Source organism: Chiloscyllium plagiosum, unplaced genomic scaffold (genome assembly GCF_037043375.1).
Source record: "Chiloscyllium plagiosum isolate Xiang-an unplaced genomic scaffold, Cpla_swu_hap1 HiC_scaffold_236, whole genome shotgun sequence".
In the NCBI taxonomy this organism is placed as follows: Eukaryota; Metazoa; Chordata; class Chondrichthyes; order Orectolobiformes; family Hemiscylliidae; genus Chiloscyllium; species Chiloscyllium plagiosum.
Window position 1 is genome coordinate 28,842 of NW_028270375.1, and position 15,761 is coordinate 44,602.

Genomic DNA, 15,761 nt, shown 5'->3' on the forward strand with positions numbered 1-15,761 from the left:
CTCGCTGTCTCTCTCTCTCCCTATCTCTCACTCTCTCGCTGTCTCTCTCTCTCGCTATCTCACACTCTCTCGCTCTCTCTCTCGCTATCTCTCACTCTCTCTCGCTGTCTCTCTCGCTATCTCTCACTCTCGCTGTCTCTCTCGCTATCTCACACTCTCTCGCTGTCTCTCTCTCGCTATCTCTCACTCTCTCGCTGTCTCTCTCTCGCTATCTCTCACCCTCTCGCTGTCTCTCTCTCGCTATCTCTCACTCTCTCGCTGTCTCTCTCTCACTATCTCTCACTTTCGCTGTCTCTCTCGCTGTCTCTCTCTCGCTATCTCTCTCTCTCGCTATCTCTCACTCTCTCGCTGTCTCTCTCTCTCTCTCACTATCTCTCACTCTCGCTGTCTCTCTCTCTCGCTATCTCTCACTCTCTCGCTGTCTCTCTCTCACTCTCGCTATCTCTCACTCTCTCGCTGTCTCTCTCTCGCTGTCTCTCTCTCTCGCTGTCTCTCTCTCTCGCTGTCTCTCTCTCGCTATCTCTCACTCTCTCTCTCGCTATCTCTCACTCTCTCTCGCTGTCTCTCTCTCGCTATCTCTCACTCTCGCTGTCTCTCTCTCTCGCTGTCTCACTCTCTCGCTGTCTCACTCTCTCGCTGTCTCTCTCGCTATCTCTCACTCTCTCGCTATCTCTCACTCTCGCTGTCTCTCTCTCTCTCACTATCTCTCACTCGCTGTCTCTCTCGCTATCTCACACTCGCTCGCTATCTCTCACTCTCTCTCTCGCTATCTCTCACTCTCTCTCGCTGTCTCTCTCTCGCTATCTCTCACTCTCGCTGTCTCTCTCTCTCGCTGTCTCTCACTCTCGCTGTCTCTCTCTCTCCCTATCTCTCACTCTCTCGCTGTCTCTCTCTCTCGCTATCTCACACTCTCTCGCTGTCTCTCTCTCGCTATCTCTCACTCTCGCTGTCTCTCTCTCTCGCTGTCTCTCACTCTCGCTGTCTCTCTCTCTCCCTATCTCTCACTCTCTCGCTGTCTCTCTCTCTCGCTATCTCACACTCTCTCGCTCTCTCTCTCGCTATCTCTCACTCTCTCTCGCTGTCTCTCTCGCTATCTCTCACTCTCGCTGTCTCTCTCGCTATCTCACACTCTCTCGCTGTCTCTCTCTCGCTATCTCTCACTCTCTCGCTGTCTCTCTCTCGCTATCTCTCACCCTCTCGCTGTCTCTCTCTCGCTATCTCTCACTCTCTCGCTGTCTCTCTCTCACTATCTCTCACTTTCGCTGTCTCTCTCGCTGTCTCTCTCTCGCTATCTCTCTCTCTCGCTATCTCTCACTCTCTCGCTGTCTCTCTCTCTCTCTCACTATCTCTCACTCTCGCTGTCTCTCTCTCTCGCTATCTCTCACTCTCTCGCTGTCTCTCTCTCACTCTCGCTATCTCTCACTCTCTCGCTGTCTCTCTCTCGCTGTCTCTCTCTCTCGCTGTCTCTCTCTCGCTATCTCTCACTCTCGCTGTCTCTCTCCCGCAATCTCTCACTCTCTCGCTATCTCGCACTCTCGTCTCTCTCTCTCGCTATCTCGCACTCTCGCTGTCTCTCTCTCTCTCGCTGTCTCTCTCTCTCTCGCTGTCTCTCTCTCTCGCTATCTCTCACTCTCGCTGTCTCTCTCTCTCGCTATCTCTCACTCTCTCACTCTCGCTGTCTCTCTCTCACTCTCGCTGTCTCTCTCTCTCTCACTATCTCTCACTCTCGCTGTCTCTCTCTCTCGCTGTCTCTATCTCGCTGTCTCTCTCGCTATCTCGCACTCTCGTCTCTCTCTCGCTATCTCGCACTCTCGCTGTCTCTCTCTCTCTCGCTGTCTCTCTCACTCTCTCGCTGTCTCTCTCTCTCTCTTTGCTCTCTCTCTCGCTATCTCTCACTCCCTCTCTCTCTCGCTATCTCTCACCCTCTCGCTGTCTCTCTCTCGCTATCTCTCACTCTCTCGCTGTCTCTCTCTCACTATCTCTCACTTTCGCTGTCTCTCTCGCTGTCTCTCTCTCGCTATCTCTCTCTCTCGCTTTCTCTCTCTCTCTCTCTCGCTATCTCTCACTCTCTCGCTGTCTCTCTCTCTCTCACTATCTCTCACTCTCGCTGTCTCTCTCTCTCTCGCTGTCTCTCTCTCTCGCTATCTCTCACTCTCTCGCTGTCTCTCTCTCGCTATCTCGCACTCTCGTCTCTCTCTCGCTATCTCGCACTCTCGCTGTCTCTCTCTCTCTCGCTGTCTCTCTCGCTATCTCTCACTCTCTCGCTGTCTCTCTCTCTCTCTCTCTCTTTGCTCTCTCTCTCTCTCTCTGATGCGTATCCCTCTTCCCCCTATGTGACACCCCACAACACTCCAGCTCCCGTCTAACCGCTCGGTCTGCCTCTGTAACATACGTGAGAAGTTTATTTGTCGATTCCTGGCCCTGGGTCACCCACAAAGACAGAAAATTAAAACCCTGCCCACACCCCACCTCACGGTCTCACTCAAAGAAAGGCACACGTCCGGAGACAGTTACACACCGAGGCGGAGAAAGGGATACTGAGAAACAGGGGTCAGCTCTGCTGCCTCACGGCGCCAGGGACCCAGGTTCGATCCCACCCTCGGGCAGCTGTCTGTCTGTGTGCAGTTTGTACATTCTCCCCCCCCCACCCCCGCCCCGTGTCTGTGTGGGTTCCCTCTGGTTTACTCCCACAGCCCCCACACGTGGGGGTTCGGGTGGATTGACCACAGGAAGCGCAGGGTTGCAGGGAGAGATGGGATGCTCTTTGGAGAGTCAGTATGGACGGGATGGGCTGAGTGGCCAGTTTCCACACTGCGGGGATTCTGTGAACTGAAGTGGAGACGTGCACAAGGACAGAGAGGGACACACACACTGAGACAGGGACAGGGGGACACACAGACACACACACACACAGGGACACACACACAGGGACACACACACAGGGACAGGGACACACACAGGGACACACACACAGGGACACACACACAGGGACACACACAGACACAGGGACAGGGACACACACAGGGACACACACACAGGGACACACACACACACACTGAGACAGGGACACACACACACAGGGACACACACACAGAGACAGGGACACAGTAAGATGTACTGAGACAGGGACAGGGACACACACACAGAGACAGGGACACACACACACAGGGACACACACACACACACACAGAGACAGGGACACAGTAAGATGTACTGAGACAGGGACAGGGACACACACACAGGGACACACACACAGGGACACACACACAGGGACACACACACACAGACAGGGACACAGTAAGATGTACTGAGACAGGGACAGGGACACACACACAGGGACACACACACAGGGACACACACAGAGAGACAGGGACACAGTAAGATGTACTGAGACAGGGACAGGGACACACACACACACACAGACAGGGACAGGGACACACACACACAGACAGGGACACAGTAAGACGTACTGAGACAGGGACAGGGACACACACACAGGGACAGGGACACACACACACAGGGACACACACACACACACACGGACAGGGACACACACACACACAGGGACACACACACAGGGACACACACACAGAGACAGGGACACAGTAAGACGTACTGAGACAGGGACAGGGACACACACACACGGACAGGGACACACACACACACAGGGACACACACACAGGGACACACACACAGAGACAGGGACACAGTAAGACGTACTGAGACAGGGACAGGGACACACACACAGGGACAGGGACACACACACACAGGGACACACACACAGGGACAGGGACACACACACAGGGACAGGGACACACACACACAGGGACACACACACAGGGACAGGGACACAGTCAGACGTACTGAGACAGGGACAGGGACACACACAGAGACAGGGACACACACACACAGGGACACACACACAGGGACAGGGACACACACACACAGGGACACACACACACAGACAGGGACACAGTAAGACGTACTGAGACAGGGACACACACAGAGACAGGGACACACACACACAGGGACACAGTAAGACGTACAGGGACACACACACAGAGACAGGGACACACACACACACAGGGACACACACACAGGGACAGGGACACACACACACACAGGGACACACACACAGGGACAGGGACACACACACACAGGGACACACACACACAGACAGGGACACAGTAAGACGTACTGAGACAGGGACAGGGACACACACACAGAGACAGGGACACACACACAGGGACACACGGATAGGGACACAGTAAGACGTACAGAGACAGGGACACACACACATGGATAGGGACACAGTAAGACATACTGAGACAGGAACAGGGACACACACACAGGGACAGGGACACACACACACAGTAAGACATACTGAGACAGGAACAGGGACACACGCAGACAGGGACACACAGACAGGGACAGGGTCACAGACACACACAGAGACAGGGACACACACACACACACAGGGAAACACACACACAGACAGACAGGGACAGACACACACACACAGAGGCAGGGACACACACACACAGACAGGGACACACACACAGGGACACACACACACACAGGGACATGGACACACACACAGAGACAGGGACACACACACACGGACAGGGACACAGTAAGACGTACTGAGACAGGGACAGGGACACACACACACGGACAGGGACACAGTCAGACGTACTGAGACAGGGACAGGGACACACACACAGGGACACACACACACACACACAGGGACACACACACAGGGACAGGGACACAGTCAGACGTACTGAGACAGGGACAGGGACACACACAGAGAGACAGGGACACACACACACGGACAGGGACACAGTAAGACGTACTGAGACAGGGACAGGGACACACACAGACAGGGACACACACACACACACACAGGGACACACACACAGGGACAGGGACACAGTCAGACGTACTGAGACAGGGACAGGGACACACACACAGGGACACACACACAGGGACAGGGACACAGTAAGACGTACTGAGACAGGGACAGGGACACACACACACAGGGACACACACACACAGGGACACACACACAGGGACACACACACACAGGGACACACACACAGGGACACACACACACAGGGACACACACACACAGGGACACACACACAGGGACACACACACAGGGACAGGGACACAGTCAGACGTACTGAGACAGGGACAGGGACACACACACACAGGGACACACACACGGACAGGGACACAGTAAGACGTACTGAGACAGGGACAGGGACACACACAGACAGGGACACACCCACACAGACAGGGACACAGTAAGACGTACTGAGACAGGGACAGGGACACACACAGACAGGGACACACACACGGACAGGGACACAGTAAGACGTACTGAGACAGGGACAGGGACACACACAGACAGGGACACACCCACACAGACAGGGACACAGTAAGACGTACTGAGACAGGGACAGGGACACACACAGACAGGGACACACACACACAGACAGGGACACAGTAAGACGTACTGAGACAGGGACACACACAGAGACAGGGACACACACACACAGGGACAGACAGGGACACAGTAAGACGTACTGAGACAGGGACAGGGACACACACACACAGACAGGGACACACACACACGGATAGGGACACAGTAAGACGTACTGAGACAGGGACAGGGACACACACACAGAGACAGGGACACACACACACGGATAGGGACACACACACACAGACAGGGACACAGTAAGACGTACTGAGACAGGGACAGGGACACACACAGACAGGGACACAGACACACACAGAGACCGGGATACACAGACAGGGTCACAGACACACACACAGACAGGGACAGGGACACAGACAGACGCACTGAGACACGGACAGGGACGGACACACACACACAGGGACACACACACAGACAGGGACACACACAGACAGGGACACAGACACACACACACTGAGACAGGACAGGGACACACACACACAGGGACAGGAATACAGACACACACACAGAGACAGGAACACAGACACACACACACACACAATGAGACAGGGACACAGACACACAATGAGACAGGGACACACACACACACTGAGACAGGGACACAGACAGATGCACTGAGACAGGGAGAGGGACACACACACACACTGAGACAGGGACAGGGACACAGACAGACGCACTGAGACAGGGAGAGGGACACACACACACAAACAGAGACAGGGACACACACACACTGAGGGACAGAGAGACAGGGACAGAGACACACTGAGGGACAGAGAGAGAGGGACAGGGACACACTGAGGGACAGAGAGAGAGACAGGGACAGGGACACACTGAGGGACAGAGAGACAGGGACAGGGACACACTGAGGGACAGAGAGACAGGGACAGGGACACACTGAGGGACAGAGAGAGAGACAGGGACAGGGACACACTGAGGGACAGAGAGAGAGACAGGGACAGGGACACACTGAGGGACAGAGAGACAGGGACAGGGACACACTGAGGGACAGAGAGAGAGACAGGGACAGGGACACACTGAGGGACAGAGAGACAGGGACAGGGACACACTGAGGGACAGAGAGAGAGGGACAGGGACACACTGAGGGACAGAGAGAGAGAGAGGGACAGGGACACACTGAGGGACAGAGAGAGACACAGGGACAGGGACACACTGAGGGACAGAGAGAGACAGGGACACACTGAGAGACAGGGACAGGGACACACTGAGGGACAGAGAGAGAGGGACAGGGACACACTGAGGGACAGAGAGAGACAGGGACAGGGACACACTGAGGGACAGAGAGACACAGGGACAGGGACACACTGAGAGACAGAGAGACACAGGGACAGGGACACACTGAGAGACAGGGACACACTGAGGGACAGAGAGAGACAGGGACAGGGACACACTGAGAGACAGAGAGAGACAGGGACAGGGACACACTGAGGGACAGAGAGAGAGAGACAGGGACACACTGAGGGACAGAGAGAGACAGGGACAGGGACAGACTGAGAGACAGAGAGAGACAGGGACAGGGACACACTGAGGGACAGAGAGACACAGGGACAGGGACACACTGAGGGACAGAGAGAGACAGGGACAGGGACACACTGAGAGACAGAGAGACAGGGACACACTGAGGGACAGAGAGACACAGGGACAGGGACACACTGAGAGACAGAGAGAGACAGGGACACACTGACGGACAGAGGGACAGGGACACACTGAGGGACAGAGATATACAGGGACACGGACACGCTGAGGGACAGAGAGAGACAGGGACAGAGACACACTGAGGGACAAAGAGGGACAGGGACACACTGACGGACAGAGAGACACAGGGACAGGGACACACTGAGGGACAGAGAGACAGGGACTGGGACACACTGAGGGACAGAGAGACACAGGGACAGGGACACACTGACGGACAGAGAGACAGGGACAGGGACACACTGAGGGACAGAGAGAGACAGGGACACACTGAGAGACAGAGAGAGACAGGGACAGGGACACACTGAGGGACAGAGAGACAGGGACAGGGACACACTGAGGGACAGAGAGACACAGGGACAGGGACACACTGAGAGACAGAGAGACAGGGACTGGGACACACTGAGGGACAGAGAGAGACAGGGACACACTGAGGGACAGAGAGAGACAGGGACACACTGACGGACAGAGGGACAGGGACACACTGAGGGACAGAGATATACAGGGACACGGACACGCTGAGGGACAGAGAGAGACAGGGACAGAGACACTGAGGGACAAAGAGGGACAGGGACACACTGACGGACAGAGAGACACAGGGACAGGGACACACTGAGGGACAGAGAGACAGGGACTGGGACACACTGAGGGACAGAGAGACACAGGGACACACTGACGGACAGAGAGACAGGGACAGGGACATACTGAGGGACAGAGAGACTCAGGGACAGGGACACACTGAGAGACAGAGAGAGAGACAGGGACACACTGACGGACAGAGGGACAGAGACACACTGAGGGACAGAGAGACACAGGGACAGGGACACACTGAGGGACAGAGAGACAGGGACTGGGACATACTGAGGGACAGAGAGACACAGGGACAGGGACACACTGAGGGACAGAGAGAGAGACAGGGACAGGGACACACTGAGGGACAGAGAGACAGGGACAGGGACATACTGAGGGACAGAGAGAGGGACAGGGACACACTGAGGGACAGAGAGAGAGACAGGGACAGGGACACACTGAGGGACAGAGAGACAGGGACAGGGACATACTGAGGGACAGAGAGAGGGACAGGGACACACTGAGGGACAGAGAGAGAGACAGGGACAGGGACACACTGAGGGACAGAGAGACAGGGACTGGGACACACTGAGGGACAGAGAGACAGGGACTGGGACAGAGAGAGACAGGGACACACTGAGGGACAGAGAGACAGGGACAGGGACACACTGACGGACAGAGAGACAGGGACAGGGACACACTGAGGGACAGAGAGACACAGGGACAGGGACACACTGAGGGACAGAGAGAGACAGGGACTGGGACAGAGAGAGACAGGGACACACTGAGGGACAGAGAGACAGGGACAGGGACACACTGAGGGACAGAGAGACAGGGACTGGGACAGAGAGAGACAGGGACACACTGAGGGACAGAGAGAGAGAGAGGGACAGGGACACACTGAGGGACAGAGAGAGAGGGACAGGGACACACTGAGGGACAGAGAGAGAGAGAGGGACAGGGACACACTGAGGGACAGAGAGACAGGGACTGGGACACACTGAGGGACAGAGAGACAGGGACAGGGACACACTGAGGGACAGAGAGACAGGGACAGGGACACACTGAGGGACAGAGAGAGAGAGAGGGACAGGGACACACTGAGGGACAGAGAGACAGGGACTGGGACACACTGAGGGACAGAGAGACAGGGACAGGGACACACTGACGGACAGAGAGACAGGGACAGGGACACACTGAGGGACAGAGAGAGACAGGGACTGGGACAGAGAGAGACAGGGACACACTGAGGGACAGAGAGACAGGGACAGGGACACACTGAGGGACAGAGAGACAGGGACTGGGACAGAGAGAGACAGGGACACACTGAGGGACAGAGAGACAGGGACAGGGACACACTGAGGGACAGAGAGAGAGAGGGACAGGGACACACTGACGGACAGAGAGACACAGGGACAGGGACACACTGAGGGACAGAGAGACAGGGACAGGGACACACTGAGGGACAGAGAGAGACAGGGACACACCGAGGGACAGAGAGAGACAGGGACAGGGACACACTGAGGGACAGAGAGAGAGGGACAGGGACACACTGAGGGACAGAGAGACAGGGACTGGGACACACTGAGAGACAGAGAGAGACAGGGACTGGGACACACTGAGGGACAGAGAGAGACAGGGACAGGGACACACTGAGGGACAGAGAGAGAGGGACAGGGACACACTGAGGGACAGAGAGACACAGGGACAGGGACACACTGAGGGACAGAGAGACAGGGACTGGGACACACTGAGGGACAGAGAGACAGGGACTGGGACACACTGAGAGACAGAGAGAGACAGGGACTGGGACACACTGAGGGACAGAGAGAGACAGGGACAGGGACACACTGAGGGACAGAGAGAGAGGGACAGGGACACACTGAGGGACAGAGAGACACAGGGACAGGGACACACTGAGGGACAGAGAGACAGGGACTGGGACACACTGAGGGACAGAGAGACAGGGACTGGGACACACTGAGAGACAGAGAGAGACAGGGACTGGGACACACTGAGGGACAGAGAGAGAGGGACAGGGACACACTGAGGGACAGAGAGAGAGGGACAGGGACACACTGAGGGACAGAGAGAGACAGGGACAGGGACACACTGAGAGACAGAGAGAGACAGGGACAGGGACACACTGACGGACAGAGAGACAGGGACAGGGACACACTGAGGGACAGAGAGAGGGACAGGGACACACTGAGGGACAGAGAGACAGGGACTGGGACACACTGAGGGACAGAGAGACAGGGACAGGGACACACTGACGGACAGAGAGACACAGGGACAGGGACACACTGAGAGACAGAGAGAGACAGGGACAGGGACACACTGACGGACAGAGAGACACAGGGACAGGGACACACTGAGAGACAGAGAGAGAGACAGGGACACACTGATGGACAGAGGGACAGGGACACACTGAGGGACAGAGAGACACAGGGACAGGGACAGAGAGACAGGGACTGGGACATACTGAGGGACAGAGAGAGGGACAGGGACACACTGAGGGACAGAGAGACAGGGACTGGGACACACTGAGGGACAGAGAGACACAGGGACTGGGACACACTGAGGGACAGAGAGAGACAGGGACACACTGACGGACAGAGAGAGACAGGGACACAGAGGGACAGAGAGAGGGACAGGGACACACAGAGGGACAGGGACACACTGAGGGACAGAGAGAGAGGGACAGGGACACACTGAGGGACAGAGAGACACAGGGACAGGGACACACTGAGGGACAGAGAGAGACAGGGACAGGGACACACTGAGGGACAGAGAGACAGGGACAGGGACACACAGAGGGACAGGGACACACTGAGGGACAGAGAGAGAGGGACAGGGACACACTGAGGGACAGAGAGACACAGGGACAGGGACACACTGAGGGACAGAGAGAGACAGGGACAGGGACACACTGAGGGACAGAGAGGGACAGGGACACACTGAGAGACAGAGAGAGACAGGGACAGGGACACACTGAGGGACAGAGAGACAGGGACTGGGACATACTGAGGGACAGAGAGAGGGACAGGGACACACAGAGGGACAGGGACAGAGAGAGAGACAGGGACACACTGAGGGACAGAGAGAGAGGGACAGGGACACACTGAGGAACAGAGAGACAGGGACAGGGACACACTGAGGGACAGAGAGAGACAGGGACAGGGACACACTGAGGGACAGGGACAGAGAGAGAGACAGGGACAGAGAGAGAGAGACAGGGACACACTGAGGGACAGAGAGAGAGGGACAGGGACACACTGAGGGACAGGGACACACTGAGGGACAGGGACAGAGAGAGAGACAGGGACACACTGAGGGACAGGGACACACTGACGGACAGAGGGACAGAGACACACTGAGGGACAGAGAGACACAGGGACAGGGACACACTGAGGGACAGAGAGACAGGGACTGGGACATACTGAGGGACAGAGAGACACAGGGACAGGGACACACTGAGGGACAGAGAGAGAGACAGGGACAGGGACACACTGAGGGACAGAGAGACAGGGACAGGGACATACTGAGGGACAGAGAGAGGGACAGGGACACACTGAGGGACAGAGAGAGAGACAGGGACAGGGACACACTGAGGGACAGAGAGACAGGGACTGGGACACACTGAGGGACAGAGAGACAGGGACTGGGACAGAGAGAGACAGGGACACACTGAGGGACAGAGAGACAGGGACAGGGACACACTGACGGACAGAGAGACAGGGACAGGGACACACTGAGGGACAGAGAGAGAGAGAGGGACAGGGACACACTGAGGGACAGAGAGACAGGGACTGGGACACACTGAGGGACAGAGAGACAGGGACAGGGACACACTGACGGACAGAGAGACAGGGACAGGGACACACTGAGGGACAGAGAGAGACAGGGACTGGGACAGAGAGAGACAGGGACACACTGAGGGACAGAGAGACAGGGACAGGGACACACTGAGGGACAGAGAGACAGGGACTGGGACAGAGAGAGACAGGGACACACTGAGGGACAGAGAGACAGGGACAGGGACACACTGAGGGACAGAGAGAGAGAGGGACAGGGACACACTGACGGACAGAGAGACACAGGGACAGGGACACACTGAGGGACAGAGAGACAGGGACAGGGACACACTGAGGGACAGAGAGAGACAGGGACACACCGAGGGACAGAGAGAGACAGGGACAGGGACACACTGAGGGACAGAGAGAGAGGGACAGGGACACACTGAGGGACAGAGAGACAGGGACTGGGACACACTGAGAGACAGAGAGAGACAGGGACTGGGACACACTGAGGGACAGAGAGAGACAGGGACAGGGACAGGGACACACTGAGGGACAGAGAGAGAGGGACAGGGACACACTGAGGGACAGAGAGACACAGGGACAGGGACACACTGAGGGACAGAGAGACAGGGACTGGGACACACTGAGGGACAGAGAGACAGGGACTGGGACACACTGAGAGACAGAGAGAGACAGGGACTGGGACACACTGAGGGACAGAGAGAGACAGGGACAGGGACACACTGAGGGACAGAGAGAGAGGGACAGGGACACACTGAGGGACAGAGAGACACAGGGACAGGGACACACTGAGGGACAGAGAGACAGGGACTGGGACACACTGAGGGACAGAGAGACAGGGACTGGGACACACTGAGGGACAGAGAGACAGGGACTGGGACACACTGAGAGACAGAGAGAGACAGGGACTGGGACACACTGAGGGACAGAGAGAGAGGGACAGGGACACACTGAGGGACAGAGAGAGAGGGACAGGGACACACTGAGGGACAGAGAGAGACAGGGACAGGGACACACTGAGAGACAGAGAGAGACAGGGACAGGGACACACTGACGGACAGAGAGACAGGGACAGGGACACACTGAGGGACAGAGAGAGGGACAGGGACACACTGAGGGACAGAGAGACAGGGACTGGGACACACTGAGGGACAGAGAGACAGGGACAGGGACACACTGACGGACAGAGAGACACAGGGACAGGGACACACTGAGAGACAGAGAGAGAGACAGGGACACACTGACGGACAGAGGGACAGGGACACACTGAGGGACAGAGAGACACAGGGACAGGGACAGAGAGACAGGGACTGGGACATACTGAGGGACAGAGAGAGGGACAGGGACACACTGAGGGACAGAGAGACAGGGACTGGGACACACTGAGGGACAGAGAGACACAGGGACTGGGACACACTGAGGGACAGAGAGAGACAGGGACACACTGACGGACAGAGAGAGACAGGGACACAGAGGGACAGAGAGAGGGACAGGGACACACAGAGGGACAGGGACACACTGAGGGACAGAGAGAGAGGGACAGGGACACACTGAGGGACAGAGAGACACAGGGACAGGGACACACTGAGGGACAGAGAGAGACAGGGACAGGGACACACTGAGGGACAGAGAGACAGGGACAGGGACACACAGAGGGACAGGGACACACTGAGGGACAGAGAGAGAGGGACAGGGACACACTGAGGGACAGAGAGACACAGGGACAGGGACACACTGAGGGACAGAGAGAGACAGGGACAGGGACACACTGAGGGACAGAGAGGGACAGGGACACACTGAGAGACAGAGAGAGACAGGGACAGGGACACACTGAGGGACAGAGAGACAGGGACTGGGACATACTGAGGGACAGAGAGAGGGACAGGGACACACAGAGGGACAGGGACAGAGAGAGAGACAGGGACACACTGAGGGACAGAGAGAGAGGGACAGGGACACACTGAGGAACAGAGAGACAGGGACAGGGACACACTGAGGGACAGAGAGAGACAGGGACAGGGACACACTGAGGGACAGGGACAGAGAGAGAGACAGGGACAGAGAGAGAGAGACAGGGACACACTGAGGGACAGAGAGAGAGGGACAGGGACACACTGAGGGACAGGGACACACTGAGGGACAGGGACAGAGAGAGAGACAGGGACACACTGAGGGACAGGGACACACTGACGGACAGAGGGACAGAGACACACTGAGGGACAGGGACACACTGAGGGACAGAGACAGGGACACACTGAGGGACAGGGACACACTGAGGGACAGGGACACACTCAGGGACAGGGACACACTGAGGGACAGAGAGAGAGACAGGGACACACACAGGGACAGGGACACACTGAGGGACAGGGACACTGAGGGACAGGGACACACTGAGGGATAGGGATAGGGACACACTGAGGGACAGGGACACACTCAGGGACAGGGATAGGGACACACTGAGGGACAGGGACACACTGAGGGACAGGGACACACTGGGGGACAGGGACACACTGGGGGACAGGGACAGGGACACACTGAGGGACAGGGACACACTGGGGGACAGGGATAGGGACACACTGGGGGACAGGGACACACTGAGGGACAGGGACACACTGGGGGACAGGGATAGGGACACACTGAGGGACAGGGACACACTGGGGGACAGAGACACACTCAGGGACAGGGACACACTGGGGGACAGGGACAGGGACACACTGGGGGACAGGGACACACTGGGGGACAGGGACACACTGGGGGACAGGGATAGGGACACACTGAGGGACAGGGACACACTGGGAGACAGAGACACACTCAGGGACAGGGACACACTGAGGGACAGACACAGGGACAGGGACACACTGGGGGACAGGGACAGGGACACACTGGGGGACAGGGACACACTGGGGGACAGGGATAGGGACACACTGAGGGACAGGGACACACTGGGAGACAGAGACACACTCAGGGACAGGGACACACTGGGGGACAGGGACAGGGACAGGGACACACTGAGGGACAGGGACACACTGGGAGACAGAGACACACTCAGGGACAGGGACACACTGGGGGACAGGGACACACTGAGGGACAGACACAGGGACACACTGGGGGACAGGGACACACTGAGGGACAGACACAGGGACAGGGACACACTGGGGGACAGGGTGAGGTGTTTGGGGATATTGTCTGACTCTGAAACACAGAATGAATAGAACTACCGCCAGTACCAAAGATGGCCGACACGCCCGTCATATACTGGCAGAGGCAGGAACGCACCAGCATCAAAGATGGCCGATACCACGTGGAGGGGGTGGGAGACCTCCAGCATCAAAGATGGCCGCCCTCCGTCAAACGCGCCGCCAACATCAAAGATGGCCGCCCTGCCCGCAGCTGGAGGCAAATGGGACGGCGGAGAGAAACCGGAAGTTCCGGTTGGTCCGGCGCCGGTTCGGTCCGGGCCGCCCCGCAGGTGTCGTCCGTCGCTGTAAATGGTCCCCCACGTGCTGAGGTTCCGGGCGATGGCGGCGGCGGCGGGAGGTCGGTGTGTCTCGGGCTCGGGGCCTAGTCCTGGGCTGAAGCCTCGGCCTCGAGTTCGGATCGGGACCCACGGGGGGACCTTCCACTGCGACGAGGCTGTGGCCTGTTTCCTGCTGCGGGTCCTGCCCCAATATCAGGTTTTTATCAACACAGGCCAGAGTGTTATATATAGGTTATATATACGTTACACACGGTCTGGGGTATTATATATACTGTATATATACGTTATATATACGTTAAACACGGTCTGGGGTATTATATATACAGTGTATATACGTTATATATACATTAAACACGGTCTGGGGTATTATATATACATTATATATACGTTAAACACGGTCTGGGGTATTATATATACATAATATATACGTTAAACACGGTCTGGGGTATTATATATACATTATATATACATTAAACACGGTCTGGGGTATTATAGATACGTTACATATACATTAAACACGGTCTGAGGTATTATATATACAGTATATATACGTTAGATACACATTAAACACAGTCTGGGGTATTATATATACATTATATATACGTTAAACATGGTCTGGGGTATTATAGATACGTTACATATACGTTATATATACATTAAACACGGTCTGGGG

At 56.5% G+C, this 15,761-nt stretch overlaps 1 protein-coding gene across 1 annotated transcript in view; it reads left to right on the forward strand.

Moving 5' to 3' along the window:
* Positions 1–15,083: 15,083 nt before the first annotated feature.
* myg1 (myg1 exonuclease) overlaps positions 15,084–15,761 on the forward strand; it is a 108,897-nt gene continuing 108,219 nt past the window's right edge. Inside the window, exon 1 of the mRNA XM_087985770.1 lies at positions 15,084–15,284. Within this exon, the coding sequence (XP_087841896.1) occupies positions 15,099–15,284 (186 nt within the window). The 5' untranslated portion in view covers positions 15,084–15,098. The remainder of the gene's footprint in view (positions 15,285–15,761) is intronic.